This window comes from Sebastes fasciatus, chromosome 9, assembly GCF_043250625.1.
Source record: "Sebastes fasciatus isolate fSebFas1 chromosome 9, fSebFas1.pri, whole genome shotgun sequence".
In the NCBI taxonomy this organism is placed as follows: domain Eukaryota; kingdom Metazoa; phylum Chordata; class Actinopteri; order Perciformes; family Sebastidae; genus Sebastes; species Sebastes fasciatus.
In genome coordinates, this window is record NC_133803.1 from 22,509,715 (window position 1) to 22,531,774 (window position 22,060).

General features: G+C 42.7%; 1 protein-coding gene across 1 annotated transcript in view; it reads left to right on the forward strand.

Moving 5' to 3' along the window:
* cdh23 (cadherin-related 23) overlaps positions 1-22,060 on the forward strand; it is a 184,685-nt gene that overhangs the window by 80,004 nt on the left and 82,621 nt on the right. Inside the window, exons 10-12 of the mRNA XM_074646704.1 lie at positions 3,070-3,148; positions 17,389-17,501; positions 19,246-19,434. Of these exons, the coding sequence (XP_074502805.1) occupies positions 3,070-3,148; positions 17,389-17,501; positions 19,246-19,434 (381 nt within the window). The remainder of the gene's footprint in view (positions 1-3,069; positions 3,149-17,388; positions 17,502-19,245; positions 19,435-22,060) is intronic.

Sequence of the window (22,060 nt, forward strand, 5' to 3'; positions counted from 1 at the left end):
CACTCAGAGAGAGGGAATTACACACAGGGGCATAATACTGTCCGTCCTTTTTCTGTTCTCTCTCCCTCTATCTCTATCAGTTTTATTCTGCCTCCCCTCTCCTCCCCCCCTCACTCAAACACCCACCCGCACATCCGTTGTCCCCAGCCCGCACGCGCTGTAGTAGAAATGTCAAGTGCTACATTTGCATGCATATTAACGGGGCGTGACAGAGTCGAAGCCCGGTGTCTCCCTGACTCTCTGATTCATCAACTGTCACCAGGAAGGTCACAACAGGAGGAAGAGGAGGGGGAGGTAAGAGGGAGGAGAAAGAAAGAGAGAAAGAAAGGGAGAGATGTTAGGGTGAAAGGGGAGAGGAAAAAGTTAGATGACGGAATAAAGAGGAGAGAGTTAAAAAGAGTGGCATTACGTCGGATCACAAAGTTGACACTGGTGAGTGGATTCCGCATTTCTCACAGCAGCTGAGCAGCGTTAAGCCTCAGTAATACTGCCTTGGGGTGTTGTAACTCTTGCCTCTAACAGTAGGGGGCAGTGTGTAATCCTATTACTGCCGTGTTGTAGGAGGTGGTCACGGCAGGCGTGCAACCAAAATCTGTTACCGTGCCCCTTTGACCCCACAACAGATTCAGACAGGATAACAACAGTGCTTAAAATGAGACAGAAATACACAGAGACACAGGCCAACAGTGCCACTGCGCTTGTACACACAAACGCACACGCACACACACTTCCGATGCCCTCATGTGCTATTCTAACAGGCATGTGTCATTTCCATTAGGCAGTGTTGGGTGGTGATAAGCTGAGGGCGTACAGTGACGGAACGAGTGTCAACTGTTCTCAAGGCCCATGACATTTACACGTAAAGGGATATCAAACTTGGATCCCTGTCATAGGTCATTTCTCAAAGGTGTGAGTGCACACACACACACAGACTCACACACGTACAAACCTCCCCTCTGTTTCTGCCTCTGTCTCTCTCAGTTCCTGTTTGTTTCTCTGTGGCTGTCTTTCTCTTTTTCTCCAGCCAATCAACCCGTCATCCGTAGAAAACTTTGACAAAGGAGTAGAAGAAAATATTTAGTTTTTTCAGATGAAATCACAGGGCAAGGTTTTCAGCTGTTAGACCTGTGAGTCCACGCTGCTTGGACTGACGTTTAAGCTCCTTCTAGGACAAACACAATTTGGCTGTCAAATCAATGAGGAGAAAGAGGGAAAGGAGAATGGGTTGGGGGGTAATGCACTGTATAGATCGAAATGAAAGGATGAAGAGCTGGAGAGGGGGTGGCTTCGGTTTGGGGAGATGTGCTAGTGTTTGTGTTGCTGCGTGTGTGTGTTTGCAGGAGGGGGGATTGTATCTTTGATGGTTGATTGAACATATTCCACTCGTGTGGACAGCTCACGAATTACCTCAGCCTCACTCGTCTCTTATTCCCTCTTAGTCTGTCCCTAAGTCTTCTGTGTGTTTGTGTGTGTTTCCCTCTCAGCTAGTGATTGGTGTGAGTCAGTCTCTCTAAAAGGCTTGTAATTGATTCTGCTGTAATTGGTCAATGACAGGAGATGCTTTGGCAGAAATGGAGCATAAACACGCCTTAGACACAATTTGCAGGATCAATGAGAGGCAGCTTGCTTGGGTGTGAGTGAGAGAGCTAGTGGGGGAGGTGAGGGAGCCAAGGAGGAGGGATGGAAGGAAATTGGGAAGTAGGGAGGGTCTCTCCATCTCTCACTGCAGCACAGGGGTTTTTAAGTATCACCACCGTGTCTGATTGAGGCACGGAGGCTGAGAAAGCTCAGCGGATCAAAGACTTTTCAAACAGCTTTCTCTTTCTTTCTTTTTCTATTTTTGTTTTTCAACTGTCAAACTGTGGTTTTGTCGAGTCGTGGACTCAATGAAAGGAGAAATAAACCCCAATGAAAAGCTAATATAACACTCCATAATGAAAAAATATTTTTTGGATTTGCCTGCCAGGATGCTGTTTTTTTTTTTTTGCCTTTTTGTTTTGCAGTTTTACTGATTTTTTCCCCCCTTTCCAACGGAAGTACAGTGGGACATTGTAAATACAGCGTTCTTACATTTCAGAATAATTTTGTGTGTTTGTGGGAAAAAGTGCTCATTCATGATCTTCACCGGATAATGGGTATCTGACTGGGAAATATTGTCTCAAAGAATTTACATAGTTGAATCTGATTGGTCAAATCATGCCTATCGTTGACTGATCGTCAAATCTTGTTATTTTTGCTCATTGATCCCCCTCTGTTTAACCTTTATGTATCTATTGAAAAATAGCAAAAACAACAAAATTATTGCCTGACATACATGTGACTATCGCTTAGCTGTTATTTCAGAATAATGGACAGCGCTGTTTGTTGTGCATGTGTAGGTGCGGCGTTCTTATGTGAGAGCTCTGGTCGATACATGTATTCTTTGACTTAGAAACTTTACTTTTTTATGTTGTTGTTATTTAGTCTTTCTGAGGCCAAGATACTGCACCCATTGTCCTGCAAATTTTGATTTATCTACCATGGTGATTTATGCATGCACACTAAGGAGATCAATTGAAAGCACATGAGTTATTTTCAATTTCTTATTGACAGTTTTATTAATAGGCTGATATATTTATACCAAATAGGCTGCATATAATGATTTACTGGCAGAAAGCAAGTCAGTTTGTGTAAAATCAGATATTCAGTACCCCCATAAAACCCGAATGGAATGATCCTTTGTTTCATAACCACAATTCCTCGCCACTGCGACGATTCGACTGTGAGATTGGCAGTCAAATCAGACTCCTGAGATCAATTATTCGACTGTTCACGGACGGATCACCCCTACTCCAGTTACAGATTTCACTGCCATCTTGAAGGCCAAAAATCAACATTACAATATGATAAAGATCATTATCATAATTTTGTGCACATAGCAAAGGCCAAAAAACCATATATGAATCTGATTATTTCATATGCTGTTGACTGTGATGGAATCTACTGTAGAAATGCTAAAAAAATGTGACTGAAAAGACTGCATGCAGCTTATACAGTATGTTTTGTGTGTGTGTGTGTGTGTCTCTGCAGGGATACGAAGTGCGGAAGATAACAGCCATTGACCAGGATCTTGGCCGACCGAGAGGCATCGGCTACACCATCATCTCAGGTCTGAGTCACATAATCAATCTGACATCCACAGCACAGAGAGGTGAATCGATCACTTCTTATCATAATCCCACAGCAATAATAGACAAGTCTCATCAAGCACAACAATCAATAACAGCAGAGAACAGCCTCAGAATTGGAGAATAGGCTCGCCCCTAAGCAGTTATTAATCACTGTTTGGTGCAGTTGTGCGGAATCTGCCTTCATTTAGTGTTATCATTCACACGTTGGCTCGTGCCATCAAAACAGGATTATGGTTTGTCAGAGTGACAAATTTAACCTTCGGCAGAAGAGTGTGATCTCCTGATTTTCTGTTCTTGCCTACTTGTGTTGTTCGATTGTTTTAATAGATATGTCACACGAGCAGTTTGCTGACATGAAGTGTCAGTGCTAATGACCGCCTTATTCCTCCTACAATCTATAACTTGTGCTGGTGTTGCTATAACCTCAAAGTTTTACTTTAAAGGAGTCGAGAGGAAGCTACAGTTTGCACAGTGCTGATAAGGTTATAGCAGTGATCCCGCTTTAATACTTCTGAAGAGTTTTCTTACCTCTGCCAAGGATGTGATGTTTGTGCCTGCCAGTTACTTTGTCTGTCTGTCTGCCAGGAGGATATCTCAAAAACTCATAAACAGATTTCCATGAAACTTGGTGGACAGATTTACCTTGGGGCAAGGAGCTTTAAGTTAGATGATGGTGTTGATCCATATCTAGGATTGTCAATATTAAGTATCTTGTTATTTAGCATTATCTACTAAAATGATGCGTGTGTCTGTATGTCGTCCTTCCTTTTTCTCGACAACCGTTCAGCCGATCGACTTCACACTTGGTAGGTGTATTGCTGAGGACCCAAGGAAGTGTAATGTCGAGTGCGAGCTCTTGACATTCACGCAACATATTTGTTAGTAGTGCGTTATGTACACACTGTGTAGTGTATTGATTAACACCGCAGAATGGCATGCTGGGTACAGCTCGCTCTCTATCGCTTGCTACAATATTAAAGTTACTATGAGGAACATTTAACTGGTTATGAAATATTCTCAGGTTAATACTGATGCCTCTATATGACCTACTAAACGAGACCATCAGCGAGAAGATCGGCTATTTATACGTAGTCATTCTTAATGGTTGTCATCGATGCCACCAGGTCAGATTTCGGCGAAATTAGATTAAATCATGCATGTTCACCAGAAACTCCTTCAGCTCAGACTTCAGCGGGGCCTCCGGCAACACTGGCACCACTGGGACTGAGTGGGGCAGACTGACAGACCCTGCTGCAGTAAAATGAGAGGTTTTCTGAAGGGACTGTGGTGCTTGGAAACCAACACAAAATGAAAGTTCCTCGTAGTAGCTTTAACTGTTACACCGCAGAACGGCATGTTGGATACAGCTCGCACTCCGTTGATGTTCGTGTGTGCTTTTGCTCCCAAATGACGCGTATACTCTAGCAATGCTAGGGGATGCAACTATGGTATGGCAGGTGTATTGCTCAGGACCGAAGGTAGCCCAGTGTCATGTGTGAAGTTGTTTGTATGAGTGGTTCTCGAGAAAGCTGCAAACAGCAACACTGGAGGTCAAGCAATCATCCCGTTTCAACAGGCATGTTTTGAACCGGCACAGCACTAGTCTATGTACTGACGAGAAAATACAGAAATTATTCCAAGTGCCTTTAGTAAGTTTGCAGGATGAAGAAATTAATTTAACAAACCTTAAGTGTCAGAAACTATTTTGGGGGGGGTAACAGCAATTGGTAAAAGCAGTAAGTGTCGGTGGAGGTGTTGTTTTTATGCGTATTTGTCTCTCCGTGCTGTAGCGTAATGTTCACACATAACCGCACTGTTTTCCTCTCAGCCTTTGAGTAATGTTACTTGGTGAGGGTTTTGCTTAATGATACTTCAGTGTACTTCAGGAGAGCATTAACTTCTCCCTCTCAGATTTGAGCTGAAAGCCTTCCAGTACACTCCACTGCACTGACCATGGTCACTGTTTGTGTAGCTTGTGTTGAACTTACATGAATAGATGAATGTGATCACTGAAGTGAGTAAAGCTTCAATGGAAAGAAGCTACAATAAGCAAAAAGAGAGAGTAATGGAACAACTATGTAGAAGGACACACTGAGTATACATGCACTCTGGTGTTGTGATTATAAATAGATTAAGTCAAAACTCAGATTAATGCAACTGTCATGTTTACACCGTAACCAAGTTATCTTACTCACAGTACGTTTGTAATGGAGTAAGCATAACTCAGTTAACACCGCTCTGTAAAATGGCAATAACAACCTTCTGCATTATTCCTGCTGTAGCATCTATGTAGCACCATCTGGTTTCGTTTGGTGTTATGATTGTGCACAAAAGGGTCAGACGGTGAAATGGATATTTTATCTTTATGGTTACCGCACATCCTTACTGATATGAACTTGACTATCAAATGATTGGGAGATGATTTAATTTGAATCTGGGTATTTGTGAGTTATTTGTGTGCATTAAAGTCACTGAATGTGTCTTTATTAAAGATATGAGTGTTGCAGGAAAATTCCCTCTTGTTCACCTGATATTTACTTATTTGATCCAAATGTTTTCCGTTTGTTCTTGTCAAGTAAATTCATCAGGAGACGGCTGTTTCAACAAGTTTTTGTAAGATGCAACCCTCTTTGTGCTTACCTCTCCTAGTAAACGCCATATTCCTATTAAGATAAAACACAACATATTTGACTCGGCGGTCCGTGCACTGATGTAATACCGCTTAAATATCCCTGTAGGCTGTTTCATCATAATCAACATTTCGATCCTGAAGGACGAACAATCCCTGGAAGATCCTTCAGGTCTGAAACATTGATCCGTGCGGTGAAAATAAACACCAGTTGGGAGGATTGCAGCGTGTAGACAGTATCCTTTAAACTCTGCATGCCCCCTGTCGAGCCCAGAATGGTCAGGATGGAAGGACATCGGTGCCTCCAGTACGGCCAGCTGGCTGATAAGGGCTGGCACCGCTTGATAAGCCTGCTGCACCATGGGAATTTTGGGTGATGAAGATATTCATTGTTCTGCCATCTGCTGAGTCACTGCCTGACCTCACAGCTGAACGAAGGAATTTGACCCCACGCGTGTGTGCACGCATGTAAGCATGTGCGCAGTCATGTATTATTTGTGTCGGTGCGTCAATGCATGTGAGCGCAGTCCACAGCCCAGCCCTCTTCTTCACGGAGCTCACCGTAAACACTTTGCTCCCATTCAGTGCACACACCTACTCCGTCTTACTTACCATCTGCTGCCACATGTTGTATTGTTGTGTGTGTGTTGTGTTTGCTGCAAAGTTGAAGGGCTGAGTTAAGCTCTAGAGGAGAAGAGCATTAAAAAGACATTAATTAGGTGTTGCGATGTATTCCCAGTCGTTGCAAAATCAAGAGTTATAGCACCGCACTAAGCCCTTATGGAGATGGAGCCTGTAGGCTTGATAAAATCATTATAAGTTTGATAGATAATGGAAGTTGAAGGGTGATGCAGTGCCAGTAGATAAAGGTGGAGGGTAAGGTTGTCAGAAGATTTTCTATGCATGTGTGTGTGCGTGTGTGCGCTTGTACATGTGTACTTCCTCATATGTCTCTGTCTACGCGGGCTCATGTGCTCTGCTGCAGTCAGATTAGGCGAGGGCGTGCTTGTTTGCAGACTTAAGTGTGACTCCGCACAACGCCTCCCTCGCCTTCCCGCTCTTCGCCCCGAGTGTCCTTAGAGAGTGCGGCTCACTCCTGCGGGACTCGTCTCATTAGTTCAGTAATTAAGATAAACGAGGTTTTAATTGCAGCTGTGATTTATGCTAATGATTGTGGGACTCAAGATGAGGATTTCCTCTCCCTCCTCCAATCAGAGGACAGATCTGGGATTTGATGTGTACAGTACAAGATAGCATCACAGCAGCGCTCTGCCTCCAATGTTGCAGTTGTTATTGTTTGTTATGATGGTGGAGATTCAGGAGGGCGGTTCTCATGGTAAATCCCTGGTCCACAGGGTGGGATGTATCCCTTATTGGACCTCTGACCTACTGGTCTCATTATATATCAAAAGCTCACAACTAATCGGAGCTTTCTGTAGGCTTTTTGATAATAAGATTTTATTTTCTGACCCAAAATGCTCCAACAATAACAGATTATCTCACAAATAATAATGAAAATAAGGACCTTATTACAAACCCTTAGTGGTTGTTGCCCTAAACAAAGGTGGTATTGATTTAATGGCCTAATACTTATCATTGTAGATGCTGCTATAATTGCTCCTTATGTTTCCTTTTTTTTAAATGTGAAACAGTGACATCCAAATGCGCCTCTAATACCTAATGATGTAGACCGCTGCGTGTCTCAATTGTGATTTACAGCATTATTATCAAAGCCTAAAGACCAGCTTAAAAGCTGCATTAACCATGTGATGTGTGCTCACAAAACTATTAAAAATAACAAAATAAGAAATAGTTTCTTCACTTCTAATCCAGCAGTAATCATGTTAGTGTGCCTTAGATTGCTGGGAGGCACGCTGGACTGAAATTAAATCATGGGTGGGAGAGATCTTTGTGATGAATGAATTCGGAATTTCTGCAAATGTATTTGAGAAAGCTGTGCAGAGTCACTGACAAATCATTATTGATCTGACAAAAATTGTAGAGGTGCTCTGGTAATTACCGCTATTACCTAGTTTTCTCCTGGTACTACTAATGTTTGGCCAAATATTTGATATGTGATAAAAATCCAAATGCACTTCCCTGATCTGAAACTCTCACCTAAAAGGACTCGACATTTTCTGTGTAATAAAAATAGGATCTCCCTTCATTACATTTTCTGAGTCAGTCAAGTCTGGTCATCGGCAATATTTTATCAAGTGGTGCTTTTTACAGTTGCTCTAAATGAGCATTAAAGACCTGTTTAAAGGTTACGTTCTAGGCTCATACTGGTAATTGGCCTATTAGGAGATGTAGGGAGGATGGCAGAAGAATTCCACAGGTGTGCTGGTATCTATTGTGAGTAGCGTCCACGTGATCAGGGAATCAAATATCTGCTTGCTCATTCTTGTTTCACTGGTTGCTATGACTCCAGTCACCGTTGGGAACATTATGTAACCTTTTTCCGTAACTGTTCTAGTCTTATGATCTTCATTGCGACCCCAGTTTTTACATGTTTTAGAACAATAATCAGTCTGAATAGAGCTGTGTATTGGTAAGAATCTGGCGATATGATATGTATCATGATACAGAGGTTACAATTCAATATATTACGATACAGTTTGTCCAGACCAGCCGTGCGAGCAGCGCGTGGCGGCTGCCTCACTGAACGGCTGCGTGATTCACGCGTTGGTTGTTCACACCAGCTGCGTTTCTGCTGCATTTCTGCTGCTGCTGCTGCCAGCCCTGTCTTTCTACATAGAGTTTGCCTTTCATAATGGCCATTTCATTTCATTATAAATGTCATTTATACTAGCCTTTATCCACTCAAACCACCCCCGTGGACCACCGAGGCAGCAGCACAGACCCCTTCGGTCAGTCTCACTGACACCAACGACCTGACGGACTGACATTCAATAATGTCCACAAAATACACGCTCATGTGAGGATGTCTGCACGCATACATACACACACACACACACATGCACAGACGAGATAGAGGGACAGAGGAAGAACAGAAAAGAGGAGATCAAATCAGAGTATGATTCTTAAGAAATATGAAAATACCCCACATTTGGCCCAATAGACGTAAACTCTCTAAAAAGAGCTTGGCTATCTGTGATTCATATTACAGGGAGTTAGAGGCCAACAAGTGTTGTCCAAGAGTATTGCTGTCCGTTAGGATAAGACTTAAGCCCTCGTGTAAACTTAGTGTAGCCTCTGCCCTGTGCTGTAATGATAGTGTAAGAACAAGCAGAATAAAAGTCATCCTAGCGTCTCACAGAATGAAAGGACATCCCCCAAGCCTTTCATATCAGCCTCTTGTTTATCTGTGTGTGCTTGTTTCTATCTCTTTTGTCACATGCAAGCACAACTAATCCCATCTTAAGCCCTTTTCCATCTCGACCCTTTTCTTTCCTTTTAAATGATTCTTCCTCTCTCATTGCATCGTCTCTGTGTTGGGAGAGAAATTGTCCCAAAGCCAGCCAACTCCTAGCTCTCACATTCTCTTGTCTGACCGCATTGGATTTTAATTTGCAGCAACCCGAGCAGAATAATTGTCTAAATTGATAAAAGATGATAACTTAATTTTTCTATTTACTAAAAAAAATCCTTCAGTATTTTGAAGTTTGTCAGAGGCTGCCGAGCGAGACCACATATTGCACAGACACAGTGTAGCCTCAGGCATCCACTGACTTCAATGGCCTTTGTCTTGGGCAGCATGTGAACATCCTGTCTGCCTCCGTCACAGGAGTGAGACGGACGACCCTGTCCAGTGCAGTGGATCCGTCTGGCCTTGTGTACCAGCCTCCTCCTAGCGTACAGGTCAGACGGGTATGGCCACGCCATTTCCCGCCTGGACAAACTGATAAGTAGTAAAGGCGCTTATTTCCCCTCGTCTGCCTTTTCACACATATTTCTATCCTTCAGTGCTGCTACACCCTGATGCTCTGATTCCATAATACCTAACTTGTATCAGCAAGCATGCTGTAATATGGACAAGGCTAATACCTGTTATTCTATAGGGAGCTCTGTTGTGACTGTCGCATCTCTGGGATTTCTCTGGGTTTTCAATTAGACGCTCCGAGGCTCTCCGCAGCCCGTTGCTATGTAATCTCTCAGAGAAGGCAGATAGTCTGCGGGACACTGATCACAACACAATTCAAAGTCTAGTCGACTCTAGTAGAGCCTAGCAGTTGTGTTCACAATCCAGTCCAAACCTCACTGGGCTATGATATAAGTCTCATACAGTACAGCAGGCTTCCTCATTTGATCATCTTTAATCCAAACAGTTTCTCAAGTCAGTCCGTTACATGCACTTAACAATTCATACTAGAAATTCAGATTAAATATCTTAAAATGACACAAAATCAGACATTAACGTGTCTATATGTTAAAAGAAAACAACCAACAATGGAAAAAATAAGAAAGATCCTCCATTCTGCCCTTGATCACATTTGTTGGTTGTTGTCCTCTCAAAGCAAATTATATGATATATAAACATATATATTTCAGCTTTATCTATTGGTGTTAGAGATTCTCCTTTATTTTCATTTATCTACAGGATAAAGGGGATACTGCTGGCTTTGAGAAATGTTATCCTAAGCTATCTGATTCTGAACAAGCACATTTCCAGATGCCAAACCCAATTTCCTCTGCCTCTGTCTTCCAGCCAGCTGTTGTTTTGTACGGAGCGTGCAGAAACAGATTTTGTATCATCTAGCAAACTGCAAAAAAATATCATATAGGAGGGTAAATCCCAAACTGTAGTCTACTCTTAGAGACAATTCTGTCACATATGCTCACACTCACACATGCACACACAAAGTGAAGAGATAAGACTACAATGCCAGCTCAATGTTGTGTTTAAAAGAGAAAATCTGACACCTTGAGCTGACAGATCAAAGCCAGCAATCAATAGCTCTGAGTTTGATTATTTTCCATGAGACCTGAAGATTGTGGATCAATACTTTTGTCTGTGACCAGGCTGAGAATCAGTTTAGCTTTTACTGCGGCAGCTGGAACCGAGGTCAGCGGAGGATGCACTCAGGAATCTGTAGTACAGCTTGTTCTAAGTAAGTGCAATAATAAGTGGAGTATTATCCAGAGAGAAGAGGTGAGATATTAAGCTGCATCTTTGTGTCCATCATTGATCATTGCAGAGATCCATCCATGTTCAGTTGCAGGTAGCGATACCACCCGACTTGGTCCGGCGTTCTGTTAAACACGATTGGCCATGTTGGCTGGTGGGAAGCAGGTGTGGTATTATGACCTAGTCGAACGGGCAACCCCTACTGGTTCACTGGGTAGAGCGCTTAGAGGGAGGGTGGGAACTGGGGGGATAGCGGGAACCTCATACACTTCTCACACCAAACCTGCCCAGTTTGTGTGTCCTGGATGAAGAGCATTAAAGGAACAGTGTGTAACATTTGGGAGGATTTTAGATTATATTGCTCCGTCATGTTTCTACAGTAGCCCAGAACGGACAAACCAAACACTGGCTCTAGAGAGAGACTTTCGTAATTTTACATTACCTGAAGGCCACCGTAGTTCTCTGACGCTGTGAAACTGTGGTAACGTGAGCCGCAGAGTGTAAAACCGTGGTACCGCCAGCTGCCGCCTGACTTCCATCGCTCTTAAATTAGAGTTATTATGGTAAGGATGGCCTCCGAGCGAGGCGAACGACGTTGCCACGGTTTTGCACTCGGCGGCTCACGTTAACGCAGTCTTGATAAGGGAGGAGTGAGCGAAGGTGTACTCAGTTGGTTGCAATCTGCAACCACACCTCTAGATGTTGCCAAATCCTACAAACATTCTCTAAACTATCCCCATCCTCTCTGACATTTTCTGTCATGCTTGAGGTTTTTTACTCAAGTCCCAGTAGTGTCGAAGATTAGAGTTGTATACTTGCAATTTCTAAACACTCTAGTGTCAAAGTTGAATTCAGTTGAACTTTAGCTTCAATGCCTGTAGCAGTGTGTCCCATTACGGCCACAGTCTCCATTGGAATAAATGGACTTGCTCTGCAAAATGTGCTGAAAAAGTAGACACCATTTTGTCACAAGGTTGAGGTAGCCATGAAAGTAACGCTTCTCTGTTCCAAGATCAAGAGAAAGTAGCGGAGTCTGATCAACGGCACCTCCTCTGGATGCAGCAGGAGGAGGTGCTGGTCAAAGCTGAGTGGAAGTGCATCTAAGCAGCTATGTCAACCCTACAGAGTGTGATACCTGGGCAAAAAAAGGAAGTAGCTTTCATCCGCCCTGTATTTTCTTAGAATATTTGTCCTTGAACCCTTTTTTTGAAGAAAAAGTTTTGATGAAACTACTTCATTGAGTATTCATGAAATGCAGCTCGTCTGCCAATGGCAAGACACCCACAGGGCCATTATCACTCTGCATCACACACACAAAAACACACATACAAATGCACTGGTAGCTGTCATACACTGAGGGGTGTGTGTCAGTGCACAGATGAGCATGTGCACAAGCAAGTCAGTGTATGTGAGAAGCTGTTCCTTTTAGATTTAGAAGGGAGTGTAGTTTGAAGACAATAACTAAAACCTCATCATCAACATGATTTGCCTGTAGGCGTAATCCTTAAAAGTGACACTAATTTGTGTACATTTAGCAAAGTACACAAAATCTTAGCCCCAAGACTCTGAGCACTGGCTGCATGCCATATCACATTACTAGAATGTTCCAGCGCCCCCGTGGTGTTGTCACAAACTAGAGAAAACAGTTGTCACTGGCTTAGTCATGGCGATTACACTTGGAGAACTCCTGCTTCGGCTGTCCTCAAAAGCTCATTGCTCGGAGAAAGACATTGTCATCCACTTGTCGCACGCAGAGATTGAACTCATCAGATCAAATGTCTTATTTCTTCTGTTCTCTTGGGCAATCCCCACACAATAACTAAACATGTATGTTTTCCACTTGTGCGACTCAATACAACGCTCCCATTTCTAGACTATCTATTTTTCTCTTTCTGTCTCTGCCTCCTTTATTTCGCTCTTTGTGAGTAGAGGAGAGAATTTCAATGAGGAAAATGTTCTCAGTAAATGAGCCTTCATTTCATTGTTCATGACACAAGAATCCCAATGTGTTTGTCAATAGATAATATGAAATCCGCACCCGTGCTTTTCTTTATGCTTTGGTAATACTGAGATTATTCAAAGTGGCAAATTATTTGGATTACTTTTATCTCGTAATTGTAGCACTAGCTATTGAAGTTATTACACACGTACTAAATTTGCACCACAAGGGAATAATGGCTGTTTGTCTGATTTTTTTGTGTGCATTGTACATGCTTGTGGGCATTTATTTATGTGTGTGTGTGAGTGCATTTGAGTGTGTACTCCACACTAGACAAAATCATGGCATGGTTTCTCATTTTCCAGTCCAGTACTGTCGGTAATGTGAGAGCATGGCTAATCCCCCGGAGTCTCACATCGTAGAATCAAACTCTGCCAGTTAGCACCACAAGCACTCTGACACACACACATTTTCATACTCTATCTACATAAGAATTCAAAATACCTTAACACACAAATGGAACACATAAACATCTCCACTAAATATGAATATCAAATAGGAAGTGTGCATTTATTTCTGCAGGATTGGAGTGTGTGCATATCTGTGTGCAGCAATTTCCACCCCCTGGGGGTCTAATCACTGTGTCCTGCAGGATCACTGGAGAAGTCTTTCTATCAGCAATTAGAATATGATTATATTTTCCTCCTCTCAGTGGGACCTGTGAGTCACTGTGTAATTTCAGTCTGTCTCTCTGGTCAAGCTCGACTCTGAGGAGCCGAGGTGGAAAGCTGTTCTGTGGAACCTGAAGCAGGGAGTCTTTACCGGATGTGTACAGAGAGTACCAACAGTCCGCTGTTACTGCGCACAGCACACGCACATTACAGCACACCACTCGTGTGCTTTTGCAGGTGCGCGTGTGTTTGTGTATAAATGCCACTCGTTGCTTGGCCAGGTGAGTGCCCAGTCGCCCGGCTAAGGAGCGGCTGTTGGAGTAGATTGGCATGCAAGTCAGGCCACTGAAGCTGACAAACCAATTTAGAGGCATGATGCCCACTGAGTGGGTCTGAGTCCCTGATGCTCGAATCCCCCCCACCACCACCACCACCAGCACCACCACCACCAATCATTATCAACATCAACTTACTGCCTGCCCCTCCCATCCAGGCAAAAAAGGTTGTGTCAGCTTATTTTCAAAGTTCAATCTTACACCTAATAAGCAACTTGGCCCAAGCCGTTACTGTAGGATTATGACAATGATTACATAGGGTCGTCTTTTTGCAAGGGAACATTCAATTAATCTGTTGATCTTGTTTCATTATCTTCCTTTTTTCTGGGACTGTTCATTTTCTGTGCCACCCAAATAGTGAGACTGTCCTCACCACACGAAAAATGCAAGCATCAGTGGTTTCAGCAAATGGTCTATGTCACAAAAACGACATGTTTCTACAGTAACCCAGAACGGACAAACCAAACACTGGCTCTAGAGAGAGCCTTTCACATTTTTGCGACACCTAAAGGCCACCGCAGGTTCTCTGACACGCTTGGAAAGGGAGGGGTGAGTGGAGGGGTATTTTCTTGGTTGCAATCTGCAACCTCACCGCTAGATGCCACTAAATCCTACACACTGTACCTTTAACACAGGAGACTGCTTGTTGTTTCATGTTTCCTATCGACATTGTTTTCTTCTAATCATGACTGTGATTGTTCCCTAACCTTAACCAAGTGTTTATTATTGTAACCATGTCGACAAAGGTCCCCAAAGCTTAATGAAGTAGTAATTTCAACATGTCAAAGTTAACACGATATTAACGCAACTTGCGATTTTTATATTGTAGCAGGTTCAATTTTTCAAGCTAGAGTGAAGATATTGATATCATATGAAACTAGGCAAAAACCTAAGGAATCCATCGGTACCATAAAATAATAGCTTGTCGTGAACAAGGCTAAATAACGCTCCAATCTTATGCTAAATTTTGATTTGAGCATAATTTTTATGCTAAATGCAGTACCTGTGAGGGTTTCTGTACAATATTTGTCATTGTTTTGTGTTGTTAATTGATTTTCAATAATAAATATATACATACATTTGTATAAAGCAAGAATATTTGCCCATTCCCATGTTGTTAAGAGTATTAAATACTTGACAAATCTCCCTTTAAGGTACATTTTGAACAGATAAAAAATGTGCGATTAATCACGATCAAATATTTGAATCGAATGACAGCCCTAATTTCAATCCAAACCATGATCTTTCCCTAACCCTAACCAAGTCTCTTTTGTGCCTAAACCTAACCAAACCTTAACCACAAAGAAAATTGATTAGATGGATTAACGGTTTTGGAAGGCACGGTCAAACAATGTCGTCCTGACTCATCGTTCTGGAGAGCTTTCAAGTTTAAAGTATAATTTTAATATAAATTCTTGTCAGCATGTGTGTATTTTAATTATCATGTTGAGAACTTGAGTAATGCAGGAGTCACACTGCATTCCTATTAACACTTTTCTCCAGTTCCACAATTAAATAGATTATGTAAGCTGGATATAATCAGCAGTAGTCTTTGTCCCTTTGAGCTCCCTCCCTTTCCCCACCTTTTGGCCTCGATCCAGGCTAATTACCCCAGGGCTCTGCTCTCTCTGCTGGCCTGCCTCCCATCTCTACGCCCCCTCTGTGCACTTCGCTCTGTAGTTTCCCTCCTCTCCATTCCAGGTTAGGTAGGAGGGCAATAATAGAGCAGCGAGTTGGGTGTGGGGAACACAGGCATGGGTTAATCTGTTGACCCCAGCCGTTGTGCACTGTAGACTTACCATCTGACTCTCTGGAGTCTAGACCTCAGCTATTACTATAAACTATCAGAAAGAGAGTCATTCTTAATCCCTCAAAGGGCAGCCCAAGGTTCATAGTGTGCCCTACTTACAAAAAAGGTACTGTGAGAATAAAAAAAAAGATTCTCTCAATTCTGTTATGATTGGTATTGCTGTTTTTAAATCTGTCCTGTAAAAATATTTATGATACTTTGGTCATTTTATGATAATGTTTTCTATATATTTTACAATCATTTTCTTCACTGGTATTTCTCCCATATGTTTTTAAAAAAAATATTTAAAAATAAAAAACACACACACAATTCACCCTGTCTCTGATTAGAGATTAATTTTTCTACTTTTACATAGACAGGGAATGAGTTCACTGAGCATGTTTGCTCTTTTGTCATTCAGAGATTATCCTGTTAAACATACAGTATGTGGGAGGACAGAGGAGTTGCTTTGCTGTCAGTCTGGTCTGTATTAACAAGGCATAACTGAATTAGTGCCAGGTGGACTTGACTGTCAGAGCCTCTCATGCAGCTCTGTCTGCTCCATTGTTTGCTCCACTGAGCAGATCGCTCCGATAACATTCACATGTATGAACTGCCACTATCTCAAGATTGCACAGGGGCGTCTTCGGGTCTCATACAACACATGTGGACGACACAAAGACTCACAATGAAATGTGAAGGCATTCACTGCTTTCGAATGAGAGATGATTTGTCTGACTTGACCGAGGGAATGTGTGCAGTGGGTCGACTGGTGGGTGGGAGACACTGGGCAGTGCAGGGTGGTGGGGAGGAAGGGTGCAACAGTTGAAAGGTGAGGGCAATTGGGTGTGTCATTTGTTGTCTCCGTCTGCTGGGTACAATTAGCAGGCAACAGCCACAACCACAAGATGCCAGAGAGAGAGGGCAAAGCTTAAGCGTGTCAAAGAAGAGTGTAAGAGAGGCGAGAAAGTTAATGAGAAGGACTGTAATTTAAAAGGAGAAGAATGAGAAGAGGACTCTAGCGGGTCTCAGTCTAATATTTTAACCTGTATAATTGAAGTGAATAGAGAACACCAGGCACACTTGAAGTTGTTAATGAGAATAGTGCAGCGTTCATAATTTGAAACGCTCCTCTTTTGAAGGAGTGCATAGACTATAACAAAGTTAATGCAATTCATCAGCCCATGTGAAGTGATATAGTTCAGCAGAAATGTGCAGTGTGCTAACTTAATATTCTATCATTTATTTAAAGCTCAAGACTGCATTGTGTCTTGTGTCTCAGCATTTGGGCTGGGATTGTACTCTCAACAGAATCTTAGCTTATTTAAAGTAATCAAATACTGTATTTTAAATATCGAAAGTGAAAATAAATTAGAATCACGATGCAACTTGACAGCAACCCTGATATACATCCAGCAAAGAAGTGAAGAAGAAGAAGGAGAAGCTGATGAAGAAATGGAGGCAGTGGAAGGAGGACAGACAGTGACAGATGAAACAAAGGGATGCAGCAGAGGCACAATGTGTGGACAGGTTGGAGGTGGTGGGTCAGCCAAAAGCTGGTGGAGACACAAGACAGCACAGCAAAAGCTGTATCCATATTGCATGGAATAGAGACATGCACATAGCTCATCCACCACCTTCCCGTCCGGAGGCTCCTCGCTGCATCCTCAGGGTTATGTTGAATTATCCACAACGCCAGTTTCGTTTGTCCCTCCGACTTTCTTATCTCCGTCTCTCTCTCTCTCTCCATCCATCCATCCATCCAGGGAACACCAACAGCGTTTTTGCCCTGGACTACATCAGCGGGTCCCTGACAGTGAACGGCCAGCTGGACAGAGAAAACCCACTCTACTCAGCAGGATTCACTCTCACTGTCAAGGTGAGCTACTGAATGGGAGGCAGTTGGGGGGTGGAGGGATCTAAAGTCTGTTTCGCCGGTGGATCAAGAGAGGGCTTTGATATGATGGTGTATTAAATCAATGCAGTGTCTGGGTTTGATATAGCCTCAAAAGTGCTAAATGCAGTACTTCACCCCGGCTCATACTATACATACTGTGACAGTCTTTTGAGGTAGACACACACTGCTATAATAAGGAACGATTTCAAGGTCAATACTTCACTGACTGAATACAAGATCCTGCAGTACCATACGTGTTTATAGATGTGACCCAGATAAATTCAAATGCCTTTTTTTGGGCTTGTAAGTGAAGTATTCTATGATAATGTCACCTTCAGAGGCTTGTGTTGAGTGAACAGCCAGCAGCCAGGGAGGACAGGGGGAGCAGAGGAGGACAAGATAAAGGAAGAGGGTTTAGAGTCCTCCTCAACGCTTAAGGCTCCTTTGTTCCCCCCTCGCTTTCTTTTTTCTTCTGTTTAAAGCAGGTGCCATCTCCGAATCCCTCTGTCTCTCCACTGGGCCTAAAGTATATCTAACTTGGCTTTTCTGCATGTCAGTCCTGCCCTCTCACCCCACCCACGGCCTTCCCACCTTGTCCACTACACCACTTTCTTTTTTTTGTCGTCATTTCTTCTCTTCCAGTATTGTACACCAAGTGCTTCCCACAGGGTGTGAGAGGGTGCGTGAAATGGATTTCCAAGTGCAACTGAAAGTGGAAGGATTTGTGATCAAAGACATAGTTTGTCCTGTGTAACTGCAATGTTACATTCGGGATTTTTATGGCATGTCAAGTCAAATCATTTGCACCTGTACGGCACAATAAATGGCCTGTAAAAGCACCTAATGGCTTCACTAGCACTCATGTATTTACTCGTGTAGCTGCGATTATTGCTCATAAAAAGCAGGTTGTATATGAGAGATACAACTGGCTCTACGGTTTAATACAAAAAAAGATGCTGGCTTACATATTCCAGCCTCAGTCTATCTCTTTAATTGAAATCAATAATTACAAAGAAGAAAAGTAGAATAAGCGAAAGTGCTGAAAATGAAAAAAAAATTGTCACCCCAAAAAATGTATTTATAAGATATGGATTTTTTCCCTCTACATTTTCTCTCACCCTCTCTGCTTGTGCTTTCTTAGGTGGCGCTACTATTGATTGCGGTGTGCCATAGTAATACAACTAATTTCTCAACTTCAGGCAGCTTAGATAGTGCTGAGCGTGTGGAGGTGGAGGTCAAATGATTCAGTGGCGTTGGGACAAGAGAGGCTAAACTACCTTGATTACCCAGAGACCAGCATGTTGTTCCTGCCTCCTCTCCTATTGCTTGTGACACTCTTCCATCAATAAGAGACCACGGCTGCCCATTCCTATCTTTCTCTCCTATTTTTTTTCTTTTTTTTTCATTTCAGAGGCCTCACACCTTCGCCTGAAACAGAGAGAGTGTGTAATTGTGTCCTCTCAATGGGACTCCTTTCTGCTAAATCTCATTGTGTGTCCGTGTGTATGTATGTGGATGTGTGGATGTACATGTGCTGGCCCTCTCTTGGCCTCACTTTGAGCCTATTTCTATGATTGCTTTGAGTCCGTCTGTCCACCTTTTGATCCAATAAATGAACAGCTGTAAATACCTGGCTGAGATTGCGTGCTGACCACCTCCATCCAAAATGACATTTTCGATGCAATCAAATCTCTCTCTCTCTCTGCCCTCTGTTGCTCTCTATAAGGCCACAGAGTTGAAAGATGATCGCAGTCCATCAGACGCAACAGTGATGACCACCTTTACCATCCTGCTAATTGACAAGAATGACAACGCCCCAAAGTTCAACAGCTCTGAGTATCGCGTCCACATCGTCGAACTGGCCCAGGTGGGCTTTGCCCTTCCCCTCTTCATCCAGGCCGAAGACAAGGACGAGGTGGGTGGATCACATCCTGATGGCTGGCACAGTCACAACATTCTTGACATTGGGCTGATGCTCTTATCCAGATAAGGTTGCGTGACACCATGCTGCCTCGGTATCTTACGGTTGTTAGTAGAGATGTCCCGAGCAGATCCTAAGATAACATATTTTAATGGATCGGTATCGGATAAAATAACGCTGATCAAAATCCAATCCTTTCTTTCAAAAGTTAAAAAGCTAATGTGGCAACCTTTACATCAGTCTACAGTCCAGCATTTTACTATATTCAAGTGAAAATTATGAAAATCAAGAGTACTGTATGTGAATGGGAAATTTCTTTCTGCCACACCAGTGCAAATAGCTCAGAATTCAGACACGGATTCGCTGAGCTCCGACACTAATGAATCTGTTATCTCTGATCGCCTCTTTCACCGGTTAAAATGATAAATGTAGCCGGCAGCAGTTAAAGGAATTAACATTAATTCCATGAGTAACTTGACGACAGGCCAAAATGAAACTTTTCTGTTGTCTGCTTAAAGTACGTTTTGCAGCCAGTGTCTGTCAAAGATCATTTGTGAGGGAAGAACCTCCACACTGAAACTGTTTTTGTACACAGCAAAGTGATACATCTTCTCTCTAGCTAATCGCTTCATGTCAATTAATTCATATTATATCAATAACTTAAGTTTATAAGCTTAATAGTTTTGAAACAGGATAGGGCTGCTTGATTATGTTAAAAATCATTATCACGATTATTTTGGTCAATATTGAGATCACGGTTATTTAACATGATTACTCATTGACTTTGGAAACGTCATGGATTTAGGAAGAACATTTTGTAGCCTACATTTTAAAGTTAAATGCATCAATCTGTCGCACTTTGAGAGCAAAATTAAGAGTCTAGATCTATGAAGAACTTTGTGTTCTAGTAAACAATTTAATCATAAACACATCGGTTCTATACATTTGAATTATAATGACACTGCAAAACGGGTGTTCTGGATTTGTAACACAAGACAAAGCGAGAGTGTTTCTGAATCGGAGAGTGGCACAATAATCTTTTTATGACGATTATCTTGTTTTCATAATCGTTGGAAGCCGCAATTGTGATTGTATTTGTAATTTGATTAATTGCACAGCCCTAAACCAGGACCTTCAGTATTTGGATCAAGTAGCTTGCGAAAAATGAGGTGCGTCAGATTAAGTTGGCTACAGATGTTATTTTAAAGTCAACATTTAAGTAAATATAAGTATCAGATCGGCAGATACCCAATTTTAAAGGACTCGGATTGGGGCCAGAAAAACTTTTAACTATTAATGAACGACCTGGCATTTGTAGGGACTGAAGAGGTACCTCAGAGACTAACAACTGGCAGTGACACAAGGCATCAATGTACATAGGAGTCTCATTTGCAAGACTTTTTTCACTCTTGATTTGATCAGATAAGATCTTTCTACAAGGACAGCTCGATGTGAGTGGTGTGTATTTTGTGTTTTCATTCCTAGGTTTAGATTTATCCTGTTTATAAATGCAGCTTCCAAAAAGAACATCAGCCACTCTATGAAACTACTTGCATAGCAGAAGTGCGTGTGTGCGTGTGTGTGTGTATGTGTGTGTGTGTGTGTGTGCGTGTGTGCGTGTGTGTGTGTGTGTGTGTGTGCGTGTGTGTGTGCGTGTGTGCGTGTGTGTGTGTGTGTGTGTGTGTGGACTGTCAGTAGCCGTGTACAACAGCACGCTTTAGTGTGCTTTAGCGTGTCCGCCACTTTCCATTAGTTGTATCTGTCAACCTACTGTGGTGACACACAGTCACACACACTCAGACACCGACAACACTTTTTCACTTTACGCTTGCTCTGCTACTCTCCCTCACTTTCTCTCTCTCCCTCTCTCACATTTGCACATGCTCGCTCACACCAGCGCATTGGACTCGACTACAATTTAATTTGCTCTGGAAGAGATGGGATAGAGCATCAAATTATACCTAACGAGGAAAATCAATCACCTAGGGTGCAGATAAGCCGAAAGCTAGTCAACTCTGATTGATTCAGGCACAGCAGCCGCCAGGGTGGAATTTGACAGATAACTGCAAGTCAAGTGGATAGAGAAAAAGGTGGAGAAGAGTAAAGAGAGACAGACTTGAGGAGAGGAGAGGAAAGAAGGAACTCTAAGAAAAATAGTTGAAGAGAAAGTAGCCTGCAATGGAGCAAAACCAGAAGTCTGAATAATTGGAGGAGAGCAGGAAGAGACAGAGAGAACGGCAGACAGGAGAGAAAGGAAGCACTTGGAGGAGAGATAGCAGGAGTATTTAGCAGCGAGTCTGTTTATTCATTCCAAGGATGGTGTGTTGCAATGACGAGACAGAGAGGGGAGCACAGCGAATGTGTTGCTGCACTCAGGTGGGCTGACGACCCAGACACCTGGCATGCGATAAGAGGTCCCTCTGGAGGTTACCGCCCAACGCTGTACCACCACCAAGAGCAGCACTCAGTCTGGGGAAGGAACCAGACGCTTAACATTACAGCATCTCCAAGCTCAGATTGCTCACCACAAATTGGGGAATAGCTATGGTAATTCTGGGATGGCTTTTACCAGATTCACCATAAATGCTACCTTAGAAAGCGCTCCTTCAGAACCAGTCCA